At 35.9% G+C, this 27,430-nt stretch overlaps 1 protein-coding gene across 1 annotated transcript in view; it reads right to left on the reverse strand.

Moving 5' to 3' along the window:
- The window catches only part of COL21A1 (collagen type XXI alpha 1 chain), a 110,289-nt gene that overhangs the window by 64,677 nt on the left and 18,182 nt on the right, over positions 1-27,430 (reverse strand). Inside the window, exons 2-3 of the mRNA XM_072408462.1 lie at positions 7,802-7,914; positions 3,375-3,926 (exon numbers count right to left, since the gene is read on the reverse strand). Coding sequence (XP_072264563.1) covers positions 3,375-3,926; positions 7,802-7,914 — 665 coding nt within the window. The remainder of the gene's footprint in view (positions 1-3,374; positions 3,927-7,801; positions 7,915-27,430) is intronic.

Below are 27,430 nucleotides of genomic sequence, written 5' to 3' on the forward strand. Positions count from 1 at the left end.
TATATATATATATAATGTAACCGGTCAGCCCAACATGGTGACAACACCTAAACTTCCAGCGACAACATGCAGGTTGCATTGCAACAGATATGGCCTGGTCTTGATTTAAAAGAGCTGAAAATAAAGGAGGTATTAAAAAAAGTATTAAATGAGTAATATCACAACACAATAAATGGTAAATGGTTACATAAACCCAGACAATGACTAATGCCAATATCTAAATATTCACAGCTATATGCACACCTAGAACACAGAATTTACCAGATGGCAGTTTTATGAATCAACATGTTGAGGGGTGCCTTTGAATTAGCTTGGAGTGTTCCTGAACTCTTGTTGAAACAGGTGACAGGTCCCCTTTATAACCCCTTTATAACCGCTTTAGCTGTAATAGAGGGACAATAGAGGGAGTGCTGCTGATAAAATACATAGTGAAAGAATAATTTAGGACTTGTAGGCACTGGCAGGTCTGTTGAAGTAGATTTACATCCTTAGTGAAAGTGGGCTATTTGCCTCCTGTGCCGCTAGCTGGGTTACAAGCTCCTCATAGCTACTCTTTTATGTCATAATACCATATAAAGAGTTAGAGCAGGAATAGGTGAAAGGTAGGGGGTAGTAGAGGGTGAAGAAGGGGAAGAAAGAGGAAGAAGTAAAGGGGAGAGGGAGAGGCATAGAAGGATGAAGAATCAGTGGAGGAGGGAATAGGAGGTGAAGGAGAGGAGGGGGCATCAGCAGCGCTTGCCACCTACAATCATTTAGATGGAAGCACCTCTATCCCTCTTGTAGGCTTGTTGTTATTTTTTTTTTTTTTTTGGGGGGGGTGGATGGGGCCCATTTAGAAAAGTGTTGGCAGGTTTTGCCTATATATGATTCCACTGATTCTACCCTTAATTTTGCTTCTGCCTTCCCTTCCTCCAGCTGCATGATTTCCCCTGCTGGCCTTTGATTCATTAATACCAAATATTAAGGAAAAAAAAATAAAAAAAAAATTGGCATATAAAAGCAAAGAAAGAAAGGGGTTCTTGGAATGTGGAGTTGTGTTTTATGCTTTTACACACTCTGTTTTAACATTTTTAATAATCCTTTAAGGCATAGCTACATAGTACTGTCGAAACCAACTCTGGGTTTATTGGTTTTCAAGCAGAATTTGATCAAGTGCCTGTAAGCTTAACCTGAGAATATTTACTTATCCCTATTCACACCAGTGAATGTTTGATGCATTGGAAATATGTCCTCGTGTATACAGTTAATGTTCTGCAGGACAAATTAGCACATATTATATATGTAATAAACAAATGTGACAACACTCATATACATCTGTACTTTTTAACACGTTTTTATAGATCATTTTTATTCAAATGTATGGAAAAGAAATATAAATAAGTGAGACAGACAGGTAGCACACAATTCAAGATGTTTAAATAAGTCAGCCACTTAAGTGTTTCAAGTAGTACTTCTCCCTAATGCCTAGGAAGTTTTATTACTTAAATGGTCATTGCCAAATGTATTCAGAAATTCTCTAAGAAAAATCTAAGAGGAAGGTTTAAGAAAAATCTTGCAAGGAAATATTTGGCAACCTGTCCTGGAACTAAACAAACATCTCTATTTCTCTTAAAAAAATATACCATTTTTTAAATTAAAGGCATATCATTGAGTGATTTATGCTTCTACAAATGTCTAATGTTGTTTGTCTGACTATTATGAGTATTTCTATATTGAAAATATCCATCAACAAATTAAAACCATCTCAAATATTAATATTTGGCTATGTATCGTATGAACCTTTCAATAACACTGGGACCCTTATCTGTAGACAAGATTGTGAACCCCCAAAAGGGGATGTTTAAAGAAGTTGTGAATAATTGAAGTAATGTGAAGTAATTGCTGCAATTTAACAGACCAAATTGGTACATATGTTCCATTGATTTCATACATTTAGTTTGCACATTTCTAGTTATGTACAAATAAGGTCAAGTCAAAAACCATCTATACTTCCGAAAACATTATCAATTTAGTGAATAACTGTCAACTTTTCTATTCACTATGTGACTTTTTTTCTCCCAAACATGAAGTCTCAACATGCTAAACACTCTGCTGTGTATATGTAATTTTTGACTATTGAGCAAAAGGCAACAGCTAACCCCTATGTTTGAGCATTCCTTCTTGCTGCTGGCATATGCAGAGGAGAGAAAAAAAACTACAGGTTTAGTGGATGTGTCTTTGATATGTGAGCTGTGATTGACAATTTGTGTTTAGCTTTTCTATGTTTGAGCATTCCTTCATGCTGCTGGCATATGCAGAGCACTAGAGAGTAGAGATCAGTTTTTGTTTACTAGTTAGGCATTAATGACTTGTTTTAAAAGTGAATAATATATATTTGGAAGCAGTTGCATTGGCAAAGGCAAATATACAAAAAAAAGTCAAGCTTCAAAAACAAAAAAAAGTGATCCGTACAGAAAACTTAGCGCACAGTGAATAACTTCCAAAACATTATTACCTTGCAGATGTTTTTTTTTTCTTGCAATGTTTGGTCTGTGTTATGCAGTGTAGTCATAATATTAATTACTTATGACAATTGACTATGACATCATATAAGTACTATATCCTTGACCTTTTCTATTACAAATGTAAAACAACATGTTCACAAATGTACTGTTTTTTTGAAAATTAAACATAACATTTTTCAACATTCAACAACTTCTAACCATTGACAGAAATGTTAAAATGAGTAGATATTTGGGAAGAAAACACAGAAACTGAAAAAGTAAAGAAATCATTTCTTTTCTTGATATATTATCATGTATAGATGATTTATTTTGAATTGAAAACTAATATTCTGAAAGTTAAAGAAAACTGAATTGTACTTTACAGGTAACTTGTGAATAACAGGCTTTTTCCAAATCTGACTAGTAGTATTTTACCACAGCATTTACCGCTTCTGGGTACTTATTGTCAAACACTAGACACCTGGAAGCAGTAACAGGCTGCACCCATAGGCTTTCTTTTTCTTTGCAATCCTCATCTTGTTAATGGGTTTGAAATTATTGAAGGTACCAGCAATTGGTAAGAGTTAGCTTACATGCTTTTGTAGCCAAGTGTTTTATGGCAACTTATTTAAAAAAAAAAACTCTTCCTGGGGTAACAGCCCAGTTCAGTTTTCTTTTTTCCAAATATCAATTATCTTTGTCACTAGTGCTAAAACTGAGGGTAAATTCCCTGCAGGGTATGCAAGAAAATGAAACCATGGGTTCTGGCTTTTTTCAAAGCTAAAACAAAAAATTACCTTTGTATATTCTTCAGTTATTTCTACATATCATTACATAATGTAAAGTTGTTCAAAAATATACTGTGTAAGTAAAAAAAATATTGGTTATTACCTTCACAAAGCTTTTGCTTCATGATCTCTCGTATTTTTGATATTGCAATATAGTCTTCAACGTAGAACACGTATGTTGAGGAAGGTTTATTGGCTATTGCCTTTAGTTCACTTTCTTCAATTTCAGAGCCTACTCCAATGGCAAAAAGGGTAATTTTATTTTTTCTTGCTTCCTCTGCTATGTCCTTCACATCATCTTGAGATTTCCCATCAGTTAGAACAATGGCAATTTTGGTTAATGGTCGCAATGATCTAGCAAAGAGGTTTTCTATTGCAAACTTAATTGCATTTCCAGTCCGTGTATTCCCACCTAGGTAGTCAATATCTTGCATTCTTTTGATAAGATCTTCTATAGACTCATGTCTTCCAAGTGGGATCTCCAGAACAGGATAGTCACTATACTGAACCACTCCAACTTGAGTAAATTTAGGACCAATGTCAAAATTACTTGTAATGTTAACAACCCATTTTTTTAGTATTTCAAAATTTTCAGGACCTACACTCCATGAGCCATCTAGAATAAAAACCAAGTCATTTGGAGCAGTTCTGCAACCTAAAGAAAAATGAATAGAAAACAATATTGTTATATATTTTTAAAACTAGGAAGTAAAAAACTACCATACGTTTTAGACAAATATTCTACTGGAGGAGAGGGGGGAAGCAGGAGTTGCTTGTGTTTTTTTTTTAACTATAATGGCTTTAGTTTGTTTAGTGGTGTTAATAGTGTTAAATCCAATCTCAAACATCTGTTATACTAAAGCTACATACACACGTGCAATAATTGTCGTTGAAGAAGATCTTTCACGAATCTTTCCAATGACTAAGGACTGCACGATGCATGAACGAGAGCTGTACATACAGCACCATTCTGCTCTATGGAATGGGGAGAACGATGGAGCTGCACTTCACCCACGTGCTCTTCCCCTTCTCTTTCATTAAGATTGCTCGTCATCCATCGTCCGTTGATCTGCCAGGACAGTCGTTCGGGCGATGGACGATGAGCCCTGTACACATACCAGATTCTCATCCGATACTGGCCCTGAGCAGACACTGTGGGCAGATAACAGTGAAAAAGCCTGCATCAACATAGAAATAAAATTATGCATGAATGGCAGTTAATATAGTTGCAGTTACACATTATTTCTTTCAACTAGTACACATATTTTGCCACATTCCCCTGAATTTTTAAATGTGCCACTATATACAATAGTGCTTGAAAGTTTCCGAACCCTTTAAATTTTCTGTTTTTATTTGAATGTGACCTAAAACTCCTGAAGTCCTAAAAGTAGATGGAGAAAACACAATTAAAAGTAAGTGTCACCTGAACACTTCACAATGCGGGTTATGTATTTCTGATTTTAATTCTTTTGAACAAATATTGATTTTTAATACACATTATATATTTGGTTATTTGGTGGTTCTTTACTGTATCTAAAAAAAAATTAGGATTGCAGAAAGCACTGGGACTTCCACCCATAAACTATAGTTGATAAAATTATGTTGTCTACTAATTTCTGTCCTTCTCTACTTCTGTCTACTAATTTCTCCTCCTCCTTTCATAAACCTAGTGATTGAAATGTCCTGCTATGTGTAATATTATGTTTCTTTCACTTTTTAAGCAAGGAGACCAATTGGCTGATTTATACAAATGACTGAGGTGTTGCCCCATTCTGCATTTTTGAATCCAGCTTACAATCCTTTGGTGCGAGTTACAAGATAAGAGCTATAATCAGAATTATTATGAGTAACTTAAGTCTTTTTTACAAAAAAAAAAAAAAAAACAGAATTTCATGACAGAAAGATAAATTTGGAATTCTTTTAGCTTTTTATGATCCAGTATCTATTTTCAAAATACTTCAAGGATAATTGTACTCTTATTACTTATTTTACCTTTAGCACATGTATATTAGATCATACCTACCTACAAAACTGCAACTCAGAGTTGTAGGATTGTGGGTATGATCCAACATGAACGTGCTGATAGTAGCCTAACTTGGAAAGATTTAAAAGCAGAACCTTGAAACATTGATACACAGCCTTTGCAAGAATTGGTGCCACATAAAAAGCATCTACACGGCTGCCAACCTTTACTTTAAACAATCTTGTTTAGTTTCTCTAGTTTTTTACTGGGACACTCGGAAATATAATAAATATGAATGTTCCATATTGATTTTCAGTGGTGATTCAGTGGAAGCTTTTTCTTATCCAGAATAGACCTATTTAACAATATAAATCCCTCTAAGTGCAACAAAGACTTGAGACGGAAAAAGGTAATCTGAAACATCAAAAGATATTGCCAATACATTTAGGCCAAACAAAAGAAGTGCCCTAAAATAAAATCTGAGTACACCTTCAAAAACCAGAAGGTGTCCAATTCACAAGGGAAACTTAAGAATGTCACATCTTTTCACATTATACCAACATCTGTAAATGTTATTCTCTGTAAATGCTATCCTTGGAAATTATACTAAAGTAAATGTTTAGACCTCTGGTTAATATTGGTAAGCTGATCCATTAATTTTATTGAGGTTATAAATCAGTGGACAAAAAGAATTATTCACAGACAACAAAACTGGTTTAAAAGAATGAGTTTTAAAACTGTTTTAAAGGAACATCAAATTCCAGCATGCCTTGCAAAAAATAACCCTTATAACGCTTCTTGAAAGCTTCTTCATTGTAAGTGTTTATGGCTTTTCCTTTAATCCTACCTATATAGGCAATCTAGTCTACTTTACCAGCCCTAAAACGCTAAGTGTAAATTAATGTTATTCAACAAAAGCCATATATCAACTGACACAACAAAACACCACTTTGATCAATCTCTACTTAGTATGTGTTAGTATTTGGGTATTATAAAAAAGATAAGCAACACCTCTCATGGTATACTTATGTCATTCAACATATGACCACAAAATCCAAACAGAAAAAAAACATGTTACACACACATTAGGATTGATTTACTAAAGGGGTTTAAGCTGTTCTGCCAGCAAAGTGAAGCAAGCGATTTTTCTCCCAGCTAAGTGATCATGATAGAAATGTATTTTTATTTGTGCAAAGTTTAACTAATCATGTGCAAATAAAAAAAAGTTTTTTGCTTGCAGATAGTAGGATAGCAGAAGTTAGCAGAGCGTCACCTAATTGACTAAGCTAACTAAAGTATCTCTTACAATGTGATAATTCACTTTGCTATGTAAGAAAACTCCTTTAGTAAATCCATCCACTGCTTTTTGTATTGTCACTCCATCATGCGTTCCTTCCCTTCTATTTTAAACCTACTGCCAAAGCCCATTGAGCACATTCAAAAAGGGGCCCTTAATAATGCACTTTATAAGGGCAAAATTATGTCTTTAGGTCTCATTTATTGCAACACAGTATTGGGCTTGGATTTTAGCATTATGTTTGTGTTAAATTCAAACTGAAGTGAATAAAGCCAAACATCGCCAATGTTTGTCTGTTATCAGTGACCGGCTGGATTAGCTGGGCTGTATGCTATACCTGTTATCATCTTCAGGCTGGATTTGTCATCTGCTATACCTGTCATTGACGGGCTGTCACACCAAATGTTGTACTGATTTTATTTGTTATTACCAAGGACTTTCAAGTGGAATTCATGTTGGATAAAGTAATCGTTTAGCTTAGTTGAATAATTCTACTGTTTGATTATACTACAATTCTACAAGAAAGTAATTCAATCCTACAGAATAAATTCATTTTTTGTAGTCATACAGTACTGATTCTACCATAATTCTATTAAAATTTTAAGGGACCTTACACATCTGTAAATTGAAGAATTGCCATCTCTTCTATGTTGCTCTCAAAGCCATGTAAAGTGACTCTTCCCATGCTTATAAAGATTTATGCCCACCTATCTATTGCACAGTGTTCTTTACACATGTGGGGGTGTTTCCATTCCTTTTTTTTTTTGCATTTGGCTATTTTAAAATCATTCCATAGATCAGAAAGAGGCAAAATTCACCCAACAGTACATAGCATCTATCTAGAAGAACCCCCCCCAATATGTTTTTTTTTTTCTTTACAATAATTTTTTCTATCACACAGAGGGTAGTCTTCGCCTGTTGTGTAGCACTATTACTGATTATAACCATTTAACCATTCATTTATTTTTATTAGCCATTTGTTGTTGGGAGGTATTTTCACAGATAGCTGAACAGGAGACACCTTGACTTTCTATGAACCCTAATCCAAAAATAGGTGGAATAGGTGGTCTATTTTAATGTGGTCAGAAAATATTTAGATGCAAAGTAGTTTGCTTTAGCAGTAAACCCTGCCACACCCTCACCTTTCCCCAATAATAAACTGTTGAAACCAGACAAAAATAAACAGAGATTAAAAAAAAATGAAGTACCAAAGAAAATATCTTATATAACACATTATTTAATATAATATATTGTTCATTGGTTTACTCACTTGATCTTATTTCACCGTCTTCCGATGAAGATACATGGAGCTGAAGTAGCAATATCACCACAGTGTAAATTTTGTACGTTACCCATGCCATGTATGAAGCAAAGAATTCACACCTGAAAAAATAAAAATGTATGTCATTCAGTATTGTACACTAATCATGTAAAGAGCCATACTTGTAGCAAGTATTCAAGTGGAGTTGATAAGAAGACAAATGCATTCTGTATTTGTACAGATAAGTATTTCTTAAGGTGAAATGAATTTTGTATAGCTTAGGGTTAGGAAAGCTCCTTCAATCACCATCACATCTTCCTGTACCCAAAATGACCCCTTATTGGGTGGGAACCTATTGCAGAAGACCTATGCTAAGTCCCTTCTGCAATAAAACAACCTAACTTCACTTTACACACTTTTCTGTTAAATGTACACTGAGATGTGCATGTGCACTTCAATGTAAAATCCCAGCATATCCAGGTTAGGCCATTCCTGCATTATGTATGGTGTTTAGTCATTCTGCCCTGGCCAATCAAGACAGACGATCCTCTGAACCCAAAAAAAAGATTGGGTGAAAATTTTGGTGATAGACCAAGGGGAGGTAAGTTTAGTTCCATGAAAATGTAGGGCTTGCCACTGTTTATCTAGTATTACAAATACTAGTTGACTGGCTGCTATATTGACTTACTGCTTTTTTAATTTAGAAGAAACATGCATATCAGAAATGTCAGAATTGACTCAGAAATCTTTTTGTCTGCAGGTCCTGGGTCAGCATCTACATAGGATTAAAGCTTTAGCATGAATGGCAGGCGTTCTGTTTTTTTTCAGAAAGAGAGGACAAAAATTACATTAAATCCCTGGGTTGGCTTTTACATCTCCTTTTACTCCAACTGTATTTTAAAGTTAAGCTGTGGAAGGTGGAAACCATCCATGCAATTGCACAGAAAACCCCAATCAAATAGGAGATTTCCACATTGGACATTATCTTCTAATATTAAAGCCACACCACTCCTTTGTACTGTAACTTGACGTTCATTTTTTTATAAAATTTCATTTCTTCCATTATATAAAAAAAGAAAAGAAATCTTGTAGATATGATCATGACAGATTTAGTGTTGGTTTTGAATATTCAATAAAATTATTCCAAAGAAAAGAACAAAATTTCACATGGCATTTTACAGCCAAACTGTGTCAGATCAAAGTTATATTCAATGTCTGAAGTCATAAATTCTATTATTATTACAAGAAATCTTCAGATGTTCAGACCATTAAACTGTATTATGCAGATAAATGTAGAAAACTGTTAAACCAGAGCTGTGTGGACAATGGTGTACATTTACGTTGTTTTTTTTTTAACGTACAGCCAGCAATAATATTAGGCAGGGATTTTAGGGAACAGAAGAAAACCAAAACTTTAAGGACAGGTGGCATTTGAAGGCAAATATTTAAATTTAGATTTATGCTTGTTTTACTAAGAGTGCTAATAGGTTACTAATACTATTCTAGAATATTTTATCATAAACATGTTCTGGTCACTCATTAAAGTTGGACATGGCTGTAAGTTAGAAACATTGGCTTCTTGACTCCTAGGATTTGATCCAGTACATTTGTTTACATTTTTTTATACATCTAAAAGACAGAAATATCCAGTTAAAGATCAGGGTCTAGATGGATTAACTGATAGGTATAGATCCTAGATAATAGACTATAGCCCATTGACAAAAGGAAAGGTGAATACTCAAAACAGACCAATCATTTTTATTTTATATAAAAGGGTGGATAACCTTTATATTAAGTAAAATTATGTTTCTTTAAAATACTTTCTTTTTAAAAAAAAAACAAAAGGGAGACCCTCTTTCTGTTCTTACAGCGGCAACACTAATACTGAATTAGAATCCCAGAGCCTCCTGGGGTACCTACATCACATTTTACAGGAGGCCTCCGACTGCTTGGACATGCACAGAGGGGCTTTTCCCCTGCAATAAAAAAGTGCAGATCTCAAGCATGCACAGTGAAGGGGCACCTTTTTTACATTTCCAGGATGAAACGTCACCTAATGTCGCCCATGAGCAGTGTAAGATCAGTTGACGTAAGCAGAAGCCGGAAGACGAAGGAAGAAGATGGTGGTGCCGGGATGAAGAAAAAATCCAGAAAGGCAAGGGACTTACTCAAGTCCAGGTGTGGAGGGATCAGGGGCTGTGCTGAAGTAAATGAAAGTGTCATTTTGTTATTTTAATGAGAATTCCACTTTAATTTCCTTTTACATTTTACTGTGATTGATTAGTGCTATCTGGAACATACCTGGTATAGGCACTGACAAACTGGAGAGTTACTGTACATATTAAATAAATAGCCCTTGTGAAAATTATAGTATATTTAATTTGATTTAAAAAACCATCTTTGACCAAAAATGAAACCCTTCCTGTACCCTATTCTGGGGGTTTTGGGGTTTCGTTACTACCTTGTGTAATTCTTATTTAAGTCTTGCCACTGTTTCTAGGTGCGGTTGACTGATTACCCAGTGCTACAGATGTGTAAATGCCAATTAGTTTACACAGCAAATAGGAAATGTCACCATCACCCAGAAGGTTACATGGACACTCAAAAAAGGACCATTCCTTCTGTGCATGGGACAAGAAAGAAGACTTGGAACCCATAAATCACATGATTGTGGATATAGGAGATTAAAAAGGAAATGTGTTGAAGAGAACGGGTATGTGAAAGGGGAAAGGTCAAAATCACCTTTAAAAGTTACCCTAAATATAATTTAGCACAAAATTTAGTAATTAATTTTACATTTTTTTCAAATTTTGGATCTAACAGCGTACAAACAATGAATGAGCTCGCCAAATAAATTGGTATGTACAAGAAAAAAATGTGTCCATGTCTGTATATGAGAACATACATTTTTTTCTTTCTAGAGAACTAGTTTGCATTTCTTTGGAATGTAGAATGCATTACATGTCTAGCTACCTTGACGTAAAGCAACACCAGACACAAGTTTCAACATCATATTGGCTCAGAGAGGTATGTGTCATGGGTATATTAAATACAGGTTCCTCACAAGTTTCTTAATTGGAGTCCAAGGCTCACCAAATATATCAATTACATGCAACCTTTTGCTTTAAACTACTACATACACTATAAGGAAAAAACATATTACAATTGTTTGTTGCTAAGATATAAAATTAAAATTTCAGAATTTTTGGACTCTGAAGAGTGTTCAACCTCTAAATTTTCCAATCACATCACATATATGAAAGAGGATAACAAATGAAAATGAACCTGGTAAATGGAATGTAGCTAGTAAAAATAGTTCCTCTGATTTCTTAACCGTGTCTTAGGCTTTATGCCCAAACTTAAAATGCCATATTTTTTTTTCTTTTTCCTCACCTGCAAATATTAACATACAGTCAGTAAGCTTGCCAGGAGAACATTTTTCTATCACAGTGTAATGTTTACAATAGCTGATGCCATATTTTTTAATTTATTCTAATGGCACTTGAAAATAGCTTTCATGCCTTTACAACAATAGTATTCACTCAAGAACTGAGCAATCATAGCAATGCCTACCTTTCATGCAACATATATCTCTCAACAATGTGCCCAGGGAGTTGTCATTGTTGTAATCTTTGTTGTTATCATCTTTCTTGCACATTATATTTCTCAAAAAAATGAATATCCAGCAAAAGTGCTAGAGAAATTAAGTTAATTGAATTGGCAGACTGAACTTTTGGAGTATCACAATGTATCAACATTTCTGCAATGTGGGACAGAATTGATATACTAGATAATGGTAGATAAAGATAACCACATGCTTACAAAATCAAATCAAATATAACAACTACCATTTACTTATGTACACTAAGTGCAATTCTGTATGCATAGCCAACATTCCTGGAACAAACATTAATCGGCATAAACTGTGGGAGACTAACTCCTCCAGATTTCCCCAAAAGATCTGTTAGCCAGATGTGTTTGCTGTAGTCCGTAGTTATCCACAAATAGGGATGAGTTTTGGGTTCAGGACTACTAAGGGTTACCCAAAACTGAAAATTATGGGGCTTTCTGACTGGAATGAATTTTTTTAACCATTTTGCACTACATGGTCTTTTGACTATCAGAAGATTTACAATGGCCATTAGTAGGGGAAACTGTTGTGTGCCAGTACCATCACTATAAAAAAGGGGGCAACATAGCAGCCATATTGTCAGTGAAAAGTAAGTCCTTTGCAGGGTAAGCATAGGAAAAGCAAATAAACTCCACTGGATATTTGAGAAAATCAGCCATTTTGCTGCTATTTATTGAGGGCTTTATTATCTTTCTTATTTAGGCATTGTTTTGTGGTCACTTTTCTCTTAAAAAGATGCCTCATCTAAACATCCAGCCTGAAAGGTAAAAATAGGGGGAGAGCAGTGGGCATGTAAGCCCTCATGCCCATACACAACCAATTACCCTTGTTCTGATGTATCCCACATCCCAGTACCTAAAAAAGATGTCAGGGGTTTTTGGATGGGGGCCTATGGTGGAATCTCTCCTCACCCATACATGTCACCCTCTTTGACATATATTCAAAGAAATCCTTGGGATGTCATCCAAGCTGCTCTGTAGACATTTTACATGTAGACCTTTGTCCTGTTTTTCCCAATATCTAAGTTCCAACTGACAGAAATGAAAGCAAATGAATGCATACAAAAATATTACACCAAAATATTTTGTGACATAAAACCAGCCGGCATGTACGTTCTCCAGCTGTTACTGAACTGACTGAAGCTAAGCCAACAGTCTACCACCCTGAGAGCTATGTTTTTGTTGATACACTAGACTTTTTTATTAGTTCAGTATTATTAAGTGTTTTGAAGAAATGATAAAAAAAGAAATCTCAGTTCTCATAAAATATGGGATTAAATAATAGCATTCAGTCCCAAATAGGGATAGATTTAGATTTAGAATATAGATTTTTAAAATGCCTGTTACTCTTTAACTTGGATTTTTAGTTCTTTGTAACGCACCAATCTTGGCAGAATAAGCAAATGGTGGATCAAGGAACCTTTGAGAGTTTTATGAGAAGTAATCTTTATGAGTAGTTTGGAACTTTTGGAGATCACCCATTATTTTCCTGAGATATAGGTATCAGTAAAATAAAAGTGACAGTATTCCCTACTAAGATATCAAAATATAAAAACAGCCCAGCCCATTGCTTCCTGGAAAAGCACTAATTTGCAAGACCAGTGGTATTAATTTTCAAAGGAACTCACATGCAACTGCTCCTAAGAACTATACTTTATAACTCCTATTACCCTAACTTCAAAGTAAATAATTAGGAGAAAATGTAGTAAACTATTTTGCTCAATACCATTTAGAGCAGAAGCTAGGAACATATTGTTTTTAAGGACCTTTTAATGCCTCAGGTGAAGAGTTCAGCTACCACCAAGACTATGACCGGCATGTATGTTCTCATTTGTGCAGGTTTTCTCCAGATGCACTATTATCTTCATGATCACAAAAAATATTGCTTGGAAAATCAGCTTTCATCCAAATGGGCTTAATTGCTGGTAGGAATTTATGTATGTTCTCTGTAAACATGCATGGTATTAATGAAAGTAATAATTACAAAAGATAAAATGAAAGGAGTTTTTACAAAATGCCAAGTAAAGATTTGCCCCTCAGACAATGTCTGCAGAAGGTCCACATGGGTCAACTGGTAGGGCTTATAAATCATTACATGATGTCAACATGTTTCCAAGTGAATTCATATTATAAAATAAAATATAAATTGAATTATTGAAGGATTTTAGGTTATTCACTGCACTTTATCACCTACCTAATACCTACCTTGTTGACCTAACAGCATCACTGCATGAGATTTACATGCTACTTTTGGCTTGCATCTCATTGATATGGAGTGTATAATAAACCCATTTGTTAAATATAATCTAACCAATAGATGGGATAGTCACCTGCCAGTATCCAGTATCTAGGTATACCATTTAAGCTGCCATGAAAAAATGACAGAGGACACTTGGAAGATTTGATTGAGAGTAGGGCTATGGCAGGATTGTTGGGAATAAAGGAGTCATTTAGGACATTATAAATCTGAATAATAGTGCTCCATAATCTATGAATGGCTGGATTCTCCCACCAAATATTCAGCGTAGAGTCCTGTGCAGTATTTTAACACCAGCAGGTATCTGATGTAGAAGCAAGAAAACAGTGTAGGTTTACAGGACCTCTGTACCAGATGTTCTGGCAAGGGAAATTTTATAGAATAAAAAAATGGCTTTCTCGCAGTTTTCCATGTGGTGGTAATACCCAGATATCATTCCTCGTAACAAACAAAGAGAGGCATATGGGAATAACAAGAGGAAAATATTATAAATAAAGGAAATGACATGGGAGTGATGTTCCTGTCGAAGAAGATCTTCAAAGGGAGCACGTTTTCTACATAATATAGATCTATCTGAAAAAGTGGCCAAAAAAAAAGGATAGCTGGCTATACTGGAGGCAAGAAATTATACAACCTAATCAAGAGATTGGGAGTTGTAAAGGTTTGTAGTTGGTGGTCCAAGCGAACCAGTTGTAATTGGCGGTCATTAACTGTAGTCCAGAACAGGAAACTCTTAGTCCCCATTCCTGGTCAGAAAACCAGGTCTAGAAGATTCCTTCCCAGTGTGAACAAGACTATCCTATAAGCGAAGAAGATAAAGTGTGAGACAAGGAAGTTCATGGGGAGTGGAGAAAGAAGACTGGTCTATTCAGCGAATGATCAAAGGTCTAAAAGAGGAATTCTCCAAAGGCACCCAACTTTTATGATCCTGTGATAATATAGAGAACTGCTAAGGAGTCCAGTTCTGTTCTGGCCTTGGGTCTTGTCAAGGATATGTAAATTCAAATAAACGCTCAGAAGAGTTTATGAATCTTAGAGAGAAACATGGAGGGGAGAAAGATCGGGACTGCCTAGAAAAGATAGAGGAAGGACAGGAGAATATCCATATTTAGAGTATTATTCCTAGCAAAGATAAGGGCACGTGTTCATAGCTCTGCAGATTATGTGAATTTTGTGTAACATAGCAGGGTGATTAAGTATGAAAAGTCCAGCAGGGTCTGATGGAATGAGGACTCTTCTACTTAGAAATATATTTTGAAATCTCTTTTAAGCATTACTGTGCTGATTGATGACTCTTTGGCCCTGATTTATTAAAGTTCTCCAAGGCTGGAGAGAATACACTTTCAGAAGAGAAGTTGGGTGATCCAGAAAACATGGAATGTATTTTTAAAAAACATTTGCTATTTGTTAGCAAATGTTTTAAATCCTGGACCAGATTCATTCCAGGTTTGCTGTATTACCCAGCTTCACTTCTGAAAGTGTATTCTCTCCAGCCTTGGAGAGCTTTCATAAATCAGGGCCTTTGTCTGATCGGTTTTAACATTATTTTTTGCTTAAAACCACCCTAACCCCTTCCCATTATTTTAATGATAATTTACATATTAGTGGACTAACAATTTGGGGACCTTTGTAATAAAAATAAATATAACTAATAAAACTTCACGCAAATCTGAATTTGGACCCCATATGATATTCTGAACTGGGACATTTTTTTTTTCACACATTTAATTACTATCTGGAAATATTCCAATTAATTATTTAAAATAAACATAAACATTGCAATTTTAGTGGCATCTCATATACTTTGACTGTGTAATGTAATGTAATTCTGTGGTGGGCAACACCATTGCTACATGCATTAATTTGACACTTTTCCTAAGTGCACGTACCTTTTTATCAAATGTTTCTGTCAAATCTTGTAGTGGATTACTAAAAGTGAACAGACCGAATTACATCAGTAACAGCTTGCAGTGAATTCAAATAGTTCACCCCAGTCCATTAGCAAATAAAGAAGTGTTTATTTGGTGATGCGGAGGACTATCTACCAGTATAATTACTAGTACACTTTTAGCTTTGCAATGTAATACTTGGACCCCCTAACCAAGCTGAAAGCCCATGCCCCACAGGAGCATGATTTGATCCAATGTGAATCCTAGCTTTGATTCCAACAGGGGTCTAGGACTTCAAGGGACAAATTATTAAATACTATACCTTCTTTTTAGATACTAGGACAGTAACATCAACAGTGCAATGTTAAGAGAACTCATAGTACCTTAGTCAGACTAAAAAAAGAAATTGTCTATCAAGTTAATTTCAAGGGTATGGAATGGGGGATAGAAAATGGTTTATGTCTCCATATAAGAAGAATGAAAGAGATTATATAAAAAGGAAAATGGAATAAGATGAATAGTAAAAAGTTACAAATACAAAAGGTAGTGACCATTATGTAATTGTGTGCTGCAGCTGTTGGTATATTGTAATACATAAGGTCATTTTAAATCAATCATAAAAGAAGAAACTTTTATTTGCACAGAAACTTTTTAGAATGTATTTTAGTGGAAGCGTAATCTGAGAATATATTATACATACCAGTACTAAAAGTTCAGCCCAAAGCAAAGAATCAGCTAAAAAGGGCCTCAAAGACATCAAAGCACAATTCAGTGTAAAATCCATCATAAACAAGAAAGCAAGCATTGTGTTCTAGGTCAATGCTTTTAAGAACTATTAAAGAACAAGGCTTATGCACTAAAGGGTATTGGCATTGCTGGCATGATAAACAGATTTTTTTGCAGACACACAAAGCATTGTTGTATTTCTTAAACATATCAGTTTTTTATACTTTTTTTCTTTTAAAAACTAGTTATGATTTTAGAAACTGATCTTATTAATGCATAAATCTAGTGGTTAATAGGAATTTTCATCATTCAAATGATATACGAAGAACAGAGATGGACTTATTTTATGAACACAACAGAAATACAAAGAGGGATTTCAATGAGGATGTTTGGGACCTGGCACTTGAACCTGAAGGTTCTGCTTCAGATTAGGTAAATAAAGGTCAGCAACTGAATACTGAAAAATATGCATTATAATACATGTGAAGCTGGACAATGCAGGAGAGGGGCATTTATGCAGCTTGAGGGTCTCATTCAGGTGTGTGCATGCTAGGACAACTTCATGGGTGAAAACAAGAAATGTTTCTATATATTCATCAATCATTTGTTACTCAAACGGTCGTGTTTTTTTGGAATGGGTTTCTTTTTCTCACCATTCCTTATAAAAACATACATGAAAAGGGCATCTTACTGTTACTTATGTAGCACAAAGCAATTCAAAAGGAACATTACTCAGTTACTGTCCATACTGATTGCTGCATTCAATATAGAAAGTTAGGTTTACCTCTTTACTCTGTTATCATGTAAGTATCACCACCTCCTATATTTGCCATGCTTTTTATACCAATACATGAAGGTAAAACTCACTTGCCCAGATCAACTGTTTGTTTGTTTTTCTAAACAAAGATTTCAGTGGTAATACATGAAAAGGTCAAAAGCAACAAATTTTTATGAGTTATGGTAATCCCTTTAAAGGTACATCCATTAGGAACATCACATATTGTACTATTCTGTTTCAAGGCGAAAAGTATTTTCTTGGCAATAAACTCTTAATAGAGTTAATACACTGTTAGAAAGCCAGATTAAAATGCATGTATTTCTAAAGCTAAATGCAATCAAACTTATTGGGTGAATTAAGATAGAAAATGAAAACTTTGGAAGCCTAAGAACAATCCTTGTGTCCACTGCACTGAAATCACACATAGAAAGAATGTTGGACCACAAAAGTTGCCAAAAGTTCTCACATAAAAAATATTGTACTTGCCTGAAGCTAAAAGCCAAATAATCCGGCGTAATGGTTGGCTGAGAAAAAGTAAGATATAAAACTAGGAATGGACAAGAATTAGCATTCTGCCTTTTGTAAGCCAAAAACATTCTATAGGTTTTATAAAGCATCAGGAATGTATGTTACCACATTTGGCACCAAGTCATGGAAAGATGAGGAAAAGGAGATTTCTTTTTTGAAATAAATGTACTTTGAGAGTTTCCAGAAGAATTTGTTTCACCGTTGTTTTTTTTTTTATTGATTAGTAATGAAGCCAACAAGTAAAAGGAGAGTAAAGTGGCTGACACCTGACCTTTTATTGAATTTCTTGGTAGGTGTTAGGTGGGTGATAATATAAATATTTACAAACTCTGCTTACTGGCTTGGCATGGCTCTAAACTTGGACAATACAGATGGGATGTCCAAAATCCCAAGTACATAAAGTTCAGACTATATGATGTCATAATGTCTGTATTTCAATATATTTTTCACTATTCCATATATACTATTATAGCAGTGTTCCTGTTTCATGCTATAGTGGCACTTATTTTTAAAAAACAAAAGCATTACCTCAATATTTTTCATGTAATATCTGCAAATAATATTATCAGTTTCTGTGAAATTACAGCCTCTTTTCCAACTTCTTAATGCCCATATAAATATCCTACGTGCCTTTGGCCCAAAACAGAATGAGAGTAAAAAACCTTTTTCACAGGACAGCATTTTTGGGAGCAGCTATGTTAAGGTCATATACTGTTCAGATAAATAACTTCACATATCAGAAATCTATCATTTTGTTCTATATGTCATTTCATCTGTCAGTAGCAGTTGTCATGGATGGTGTGCACTGCAATGAGAATCTTCTTCTATCTATACATCAAAGGAACATTCCCTTCACAGAGGTTATCTATGTCTGACACACTTTCAGACAGCTCACAAGTCTAAAGCTGCGTACACACTTGCAATTTTTGTCGTTGGAAAGGATCTTTCACGATCCTTTCCAACGACAAGGGGCTGCAGGATGCATGAACGATGCTGTACATACAGCACCGTTCATGCTCTATGGAGAGGGGAGGGGGGAGAGCGACGGAGCGGCACCCTGCTGCGCGCTCTCCCCTTCCCTTTCATTACGATCGGCTGTCGTCCATCGTCCGTGGATCCGGCAGGTCGGTCGTCCGGACGATGGACGACACCGACTGTACACCGATTATCGGGCAATAAAAATCTGCCGTGTGTACGTAGCTTTACACTTTCAAGCACTTATTAAAGGATTTTGTTCTTAGAAATAATATATAAAAAATCTTTAGAAACAGAGGGTACATTTTTTCTACTTCAAAAATAAACATTATTCATATCCAAAAAATACATATAACAAACGTATTACATACTATATATAGTATTATAAAAAATATTACATACTCCTAAGCCATTTTTTTAAAACCCATTCATTTCATAGGTTTTTATGTATATACAGAATATCTTTCTATAGAAACTTCTCCTCACCTAATCCAATCTAATAAATTTAGTCTCATGGAATGAGCTCAGCTCATTTGTATACGGTCGAAATAGCATAGTGCTTTAGAAAATCCATAGTTATGTCTCTAACTGCCCCTCAAAGGGGCTCACAACCTAATGTCCCAACCATAGTCATATGTCATTAATACAGTCTAAGGTCAATTTGAAGGGAAGCCAATTAACCTAAATGGAACCTAACTCCATTGAATGTGGGAGGAAACTGGTTTTCTCTGAGGAAGCCCACGCAAACACAGGGAGATCATGCAAACTGCATGCAGATAGTGCCCTGGACGAAATTGAAACCTGGGACCTAGCACTGCAAAGGCCGGAGTGCTGACCTCTAGGGCACCATTCTGCCCCAAAGATAACCGCGGGGCTTGACAAGAATGTTGCACACAGTTTACGTTGTATTCTGTAAGTAATAAAGATATTTTGGTCAGTTTTCCCACTGGCTAATAGTCATCAAAGACAGTACAGCCCAAAATCATAATTCATCTTACTATACTACACTTTAATGCTGTAGAATTTCTAGTTTTTAAGTTCATTTTCTGTTTTTCATCAGGGGTGTCTTTAAGGCAGTAGAAAATAGATACACTTTGTTCAGTAAAGCTAGGTGATGCAGCAAACCTGGAATTGATTCGGTCTAGGACTGAAAACATGTACTAGCAAATGTCTACACTTTCAGCATTTCAGCCTTGGAGATGTTTAATAAATCAGCCCTACTGTATCTAAAAATAATGGCTTTTACTAACTGATTCCCATTCTATATATATTTTTTTTAAATCCCACTTTTGAAGGACTCATTTTAAAAAAATGTTGGGTTCAGGGAGGGTGAAACAAGTAAAAATGTACACCCGCTTTGATCATCCAGCATTGTACTGCAAAACTGGATGTTTAAAGGGAACAAGCCCTAATTTTACTTCAGTAAGTCACCCTGCAAAGGTTGGATGAATTCCTTATTCTATTCTTACCCCTTAACAGCATATCCTATTATAGCAAGCCTAACAACTCCTTTAAATGAACTGAACTCTATACGGAATTTTCTCTAACTTCCAAAACTATTTTGCTGTGAAAACTTTTACAATCCACATCAAAGTTCTGCAGTTTTTTTGTAGTTTATTACTTTGATTGTTAAGTAAGGTATTTTAAAACTATTTTCAGGACACTAAATAAAGGTTCTAGTTCTGCTAAAATACATCCAGGTTTTATTTACAGTGCACAGATTTTAGCATTTATCATTACTTTCTGCAGATTCAAGATAATCGTGGTAAATAAATGCTCTATCTTCACTGTAATCACACCATAAATTCCAGTGTTGTTAAAACTAATGTATAGAAGGCATAAATGTTGTGGTTTCATTATCTAGCTAAAAAGAATAATTAAAGTTTTTGGAGCACTAGATTTCTTCTTTAGGTACATTGACTGAAGCCCAACTGGGGAACTCAGAGGAACTCAGGCTAACTTTTTCATTATTTTTATTAGGCTCCATACATTTTTGCCAGGGTTAGGCTCTTAGCTTTGCCTTAAAGCTGAAATCCCGGCACACACGTTACTAGAAAATGTTACTAGAAATGCAGTTATGTATTATTATTATTATTATTATTATTATTATTAATAAACAGGATTTATATAGCATCAACATATTACGCAGCACTGTACCAATAAATAGGGATTGCAAATGACAGACTAATACAGACAGTGATATAGGAGGAGAGGACCATGCCCCGAAGAGATTACAATCTAGTAGGTGGGGGAATTTCACACACAACATGATGGGAGATATGTAGTGGTAGGAAGTAGTGATGGTTTCAAAAGACAGAATAAGATGGGTAGGCAACTTTAAAAAAATGGGCTATGAGCGCTTTTTTAAATGAGCAGAAAGTAGGAGCAAGCCGAATAGGATGAGGAAGACCATTCCAGAGAGTTGGGGCAGCTCTAGAGAAGTCTTCTATGCATGCGAATGATGAGCTTGAATTTGATTCTCGGGTGAAATGGAAGCCAATGGAGATAACTACAAAGAGATGCAGCAGAAGAGGAGCGGTGGGAAGGATGGATGAGTCTGGCCGCAGCATTCATGATAGATTGGAATGGAGAGCAGTTTGGCTGAGGAGGGAAGGTTGGGCTCATCCATTGCAACATTAAAATCACCAAGGATGACGGTGGGCAGGTCATGGGAAAGAATGTGTGGGAGCCAGGATGCAAAGCTTTCCACAAAATGTGATACTGGGCCAGGGGGGAGGTAGACAACAGCAACAATGAGAGGTAGGGGGCTAAAGAGTCGGACAGAGTGGACTTCAAATGAGGTTAAAATGAGAGAGGGTGGGGTAGGAAGGACAGTTAGGTGAGAGAAGGAGACCCACACCGCCCCCTACTTTGTTGCCAGGTCTAGGGGTATGTGTAAAGTGCAGGCCTCCATAGGAGAGAGCAGCAGCAGAGGCAGAGTGGGAGGAGGAAAGCCAAGTTTCAGTGGGAGCCAGAATAGTCAGAGACTAAAGCTGCGTACACACGTCAGATTTTTTCTCGCCCGATAATCGGCATCGGCCAGATGTCGGGTGAAAATCTGGTGTGTGTACAGTCGGCGTCGTCCATCGTGCGAACGACCGTCCTGGCGGATCCACGGATGATGAACGACGACTGATCCAAAAGCAAGGGAAGGGGAGAGCGCGCAGCAGGGTGCCGCTCCGTCGCTCTCCCCCTCCCCTCTCCATAGAGCAGAACGGTGCTGTATGTACAGCACCGTTCATGCATCGTGTAGTCCTTTGTTGTTGGAAAGGATTGTGAAAGATCCTTTCCAACGACAAAAATTGCACATGTGTACGCAGCTTTAGAAAGGGGAAGGTTGTGTATGGAGGTTAATTTGTTGCCAACAGATCTGGCATTCCATAGACTGCCAGAGAGAGGGGGTAAGGACTTATGGGTAGGGTGACAGAGAAATAAGGAGAGTGAAGAAGCAGAGAGACAATGAGTTATCAGACTGGGGAGTGCAGGGAGTAGTGCCAGCAAAGAGGGAGCAGGATGAATAATAAATTTTTACAGATAACTGGGGACCATATGCATACAATAAACAATGTGGCAAACTGAAGTCCAAGAGAAGCAGTCCAATAAAATGGGTGAGGCTTGTAAACTTGCTGAGTTCCAGGAGTGAGGGATGATGACTAATTCAAAGAGATGGTTTGATGAAATACCAGTTTAGAATGGTAGCAGCAGCAGAGGATGTGTTAGAGTTCAGATGGATAAATCAGTCCAAAGTCAGGAGATAGAAGTTGCAGTGTATAATTATATGTCCAAATCTGTTCCAATTCCTGTGTCAATTCCCTGGATTAATTCCCATTGCACTTATAATTTGGGCACTTGACATTTGGGCATGTGACCTTGGCTGTTGTTTAAATTGAAGTGCTTTGGGCTCTGATTATGGATTGACTGACCAGAGTAACAAAAAATCAAACAAAATGCAACAAATATAAAGATTCAAATTTAACTTGAGGAACAGTAACTGGCACCAACCAGATGGCTTACATTAACATGTAGTGACAAGTAGCATACTGTGTAAAAAGAAAGATTACCTAATCAGTATACTGCTACTCCTTCATATCCTGGGTCAGAAGGCAAACCACCCTTAATGCAGACCTAAAGTCAATGTTTTTACTTTACATAAAACGGTAGACAACCCTTTTATATAAAGAAAAAAAATCTTTTAAGTAGAAATGGTAGAAATGCCAACTTCACGCATGCACCGTGAGATCAGCTCTCTTTTTTCGGTTCACATATCAAGAAGAAGGATCACCGAAGATTGCAGCGCCAACGCTTCCTCTGTCCTTGGAAAAAGAAAAAATCTGGTAAAGTGTGATTTTTTTTGTATTTTTTGTTTAGTTCTACTTTAACTGCACCACACTCTGGTAGGGGAGTATAAATCTCAGACAGAAATACAACTCTATTGGTAGATGCTGTGACTCCCGTATGTGTGAATCAGCTTTGAATTAAACTGCTGGCATGCCATTCACATTCAAACATACAACAGATTTAAAATTAATGTTCTAAACTTAGGGCAGTAAAGCTAAGGATGTTGCCGAGAAAGCCACATTACTCGACAAAGAAATGTAAATTTTTCGGTTTTTGCAGTGAGCCAATAATAGGAGCAAATTGATAGGTATATGTAAAATATTTGGGATATATATATATATATATATATATATATATATATATATAATTGATTTAGATATCTGTTTTCTGATGGCTGGCAGTTATTTAAAGGTGTTTCTCCCCTCCCACTTTTGACATTTTAGAGCAAACATCCCACATTTTATGAAGCAACGGCCTGATGAAATCTTTATACAAAAGTATATTTGGACATTAAAGGCTTTGTTAACACATTTGTATACTAACACCTGTAAGACAGTGTTTACTGACACTGTCCACTGCTTTGCCATTGAAAATAATTACTGGATCTTTGGCAAATATGACTTTCTCTTTCTGTTAGTAAGATGTTTACACAGCCTCAGAATGACCTCAGTTCACCCTAGAAACACATTTGGCAAATTGAAGAATCTATGCCAGATGAACATAGATTCTTAAGATAGCAATACAAGAGATGTTTCAGAATAAGGTACAGAGGCATAATGAGTATTTGTATATAACACAGTGGACAATATTTTTTTTATTTTATAGATTATATATGTGTACCCTACATAAAATACTGTTCAAATAATCTATTTTTATTTTATTTTTCTTTCTTTCTGGAGCTGACCATTCCCTCATTTTAACCCACTCCAACCAATCTTACATTATGTCTTTTTTAATTCTTTGGGTCTGATTTATTAAAGCTTTTCCAGGCTGGAGAAGATACTCTTTCATTAGTGAGCCTGGGTGATCCACCAAACCTGGAGTGGATTGCTTAAAAGTCAACTGCTATTTGTTAGCAATCGTTTTCAGTCCTGGACCAGATCCATTCCAGGTTTGCTGGATCACCTTCACTGAGGAAAGTGTATCCTCTCCAGTCTTAGACAGCTTTAATAAATCAAGCCCATTCTTTGAAAAGATAGGTATAGCTATTTAAATCCACTGTCTTCATCCCTTGCCAGGGTCACATTTGGGTGCAAAGAACCATTAAGTCAATGTTGCAGATGTTTCTGCACTGTACAACAATAGGAAGGGTCCACGCCAAACAGGCAGGGATGTAGACACCTGAACCGAGACCCTTCCTCCTGTAAACAAAAGAAAACATAAAACTGGGAACTGAAGTCCAATGTGACAACTGCTTCACCTAAAATACCAGGAACATACTTTTTTTATTCCAATTTTCAGTCAGTGGGAGTGTGGTGTAACAATTACCTGGGGATCAGCTTTTATTGAACTCTTAGTGAGCCTTTCTCAATCTTTTTAAGGCAAAGTAACCTTTGAATCCCAGGAACCCTTTCTAAAAATTGGTATATCAGCTGTTCAAGGCACATTGGCATTGTGATCAGTAATAGGTATGTTTCTTTTATTAATGTCCAGTGGAAAGAATGCCCCATTAAAAATGATTTAAAAAAATCATTGAAGTCATTTGTAACTCGTCTGAGAGTCATGATGTGCGAGTTTTAAGAATTTCTTGGAACCCTTGAGTTTCATGGAATCCTGGTTCAAAGGGGCTGTTCTAGGCTCCAACATGCTGTTACATGCCAGCTATAACCAACTCTGGAATCTGTACTTTTATATATAAGGGAGACAGGACATCACAGTAAAAGTAAGTATATATGTCAGAGAAAGTTTTTTTTTCTAAAGCTCTTTTACTGCTTTTAAAACTATGTTAATAGTTTATTTCCATATTCAGGGCAAATGTGCACTTCATTATGTCTTGTTCTGCAAGATGCATTTGTGTGGGAGAGCTATCTTCAAAGAAGAATTGGGAACTTAGCTTACTCATGTCAAAGCTGTCCCCATTAGGGTAAAATAAAAGAAAAGATCAACAAAATGACAGAAATTGAAGATTCTTCTCCAATAAGTAGTACATTTGTAATGCTGCAAAATCGCCTTCCAGTCCTGAGATGAGCAGTACATTGCACAGAATATCTCTGTTGACAAATATACATCTATATATTGGATTGTAGATGAGGGAATTGCTAGACCCACTAAAATTCAATAAAAACACAGATCAACATGTAATTTTCATCAGATATATTTTATGTAGGTTTTGTAGTATTTTTGATGCAGATCAAATCTGTGTTCAGTTTTTCACTAGCATGTCTAGTTTTTGTGATGCAGCTAAATATATATTGTGTGACATTTGTTATAAATAGCCTTAAAATATTACATCATTTAACAAAAGTTTTATTTTTTAAGGTTAGAGACCGGACTAAGTGCGATTGATTTCATTTGTCATCATGCCTAAAAATTGCCCTAATGATCCAGTTTCTGTTATGTGTGTGGTTCATTCACGATTAAAGCACAACGTCGCCAATTTACCACAAAACTTAAAAAGATAGTACAAATTACATTTCGGCTCTCCACTTGGTGACCAGGATAAATCTTGGGCTCCACATGTCATCTGTACCAGTTCTTTAAATGGACTATGTGACTGGCTAAATCTGCAATGCCATCTGCAATCCCAATGGTGTGGAGAGAACCGCGAGACCATCTAATTGACTGCTATTTGTACCGCATCAACAAAATTGGATTTTCAGGTAAAACTAAGCACAAAATTTTATATTCCAGCCTTGATTCTGCAATTAGGTCTGTTCCCCATGATGATTCCATGCCAGTTTCATTACCATTCACATGGTGTACTTCCTTCTCTAGAAGGTTATGAGGAATGCGTTGGAGTTGCAGCCAGTTACAACCCCGAATCATCTGATCCTGAGTACTTGGCCCATGAAGATTCAGAACCAGAGACCTTTACACAAGCAGAGTTGAATGATCTTGTTCGTGATCTAAATCTCTCCAAAGACAAAGCAGAACTTCTAGCTTCAAGGCTTAAACAGAAGCACTTGCTTGCAAAAGGTGTAACTGTAACTCACTACAGAAAACAAAGTCATAACATGACAACGTTCTTCACTAGTGATGTGCTACTGTCATGATATAAATGAACGCTTTTCCAGTTTGTCACAAGAGCATGTTCCATCTGAATGGCGTATCTTCATTGATTCCTCTAAAAGAAGCTTGAAAGCAGTCTTACTGCATATTGGTAATTCCAAACCAAGTTTACCGATTGCCCATTCCGTTAACCTAAAGGAGACCTATGACAACTGCAAAAATTAAGGAAGGGATATTTATAGGGCCACAGATCAAGTCTGTTTTGCAGGATGATGTTTTCAAACAATCTCTCTCAGCAGCTGAGCTAAAAGCTTGGGATGCATTCAAGTCTCCTGCAAAATAGGAAGGAGTCCAGAATCTGCTTGATTCATACCAGAAACTGGGTTGTTGCATGTCATTAAAATGACATTTCTTGCACTCACATCTAGAATACTTCCCGCAAAATCTTGGTATGGGGAGTGACAAACTAGGAGAACAATTTCACCAGGACATTCAGTTATTGGAGCACCACTACCAAGGTTTCTGGAATAAAAGTATGATGGCTGACTACTGCTGGATGCTGTACCACAACAATCCAAAGAGTACACAAGAAAATCATACTCAGTAGATCAGTAGATCTATACCACAGTGTGCCTTTACTTTACGCTGAAGAAAAACTGATTTAGAAAAGTTTGCTGTGGTTTCTGATGATTATCAAAACTAACTTTTTGTTGACCTGTGTAATTTTAGAAGAAATTTAAAGGAAATTATAGATATTTTGGGGTAATATTAGAAATTTAACATTTTCAGATTCAGTTCCAATATTTTCCTTAAGAAATTAAACCTTGCCTACCAGGTAAAATTGTGCTTACATGTCACACATTAATCCTTGCATAGTCCTATTTTTTTCTTTCATTGTTTCAAATATGTTTTTTATTCCACTTATTCTTTAGTTTTTTCCTATTTCCTCTTTATATAGTTCTGTAAACACAGGAAATGAGCCTGATCATAGATGGAATACTTTTTTTTAAATATTCTATGGAATCCTAACAATGACATAATTTTTGAGGTCATCTGTGATAGGATGTTTTGAATGATGTTCTCAGAAAATCATCTTAAGAAGGGGCAGGCCAATATGCTCATTCTTTATTCTATTTTCTTAGCATAGGTACTTAAAGTTACACGTAATATAACAAAAACAGAAATAAAAAATATCACAATAATGTTTCTAAAATATGTATTGGTTTGAGATAATGTCTTGGCACTTGAACTCGAAACACTATCAAATAATAGTATTGATATAAATAGAATGTATAACATTTTTCTGTAAAATAATGGATAATTAGAGGAATACTCCAAACATAAAGCAA

Source organism: Pyxicephalus adspersus, chromosome 4, assembly GCF_032062135.1.
Source record: "Pyxicephalus adspersus chromosome 4, UCB_Pads_2.0, whole genome shotgun sequence".
Taxonomy (NCBI): domain Eukaryota; kingdom Metazoa; phylum Chordata; class Amphibia; order Anura; family Pyxicephalidae; genus Pyxicephalus; species Pyxicephalus adspersus.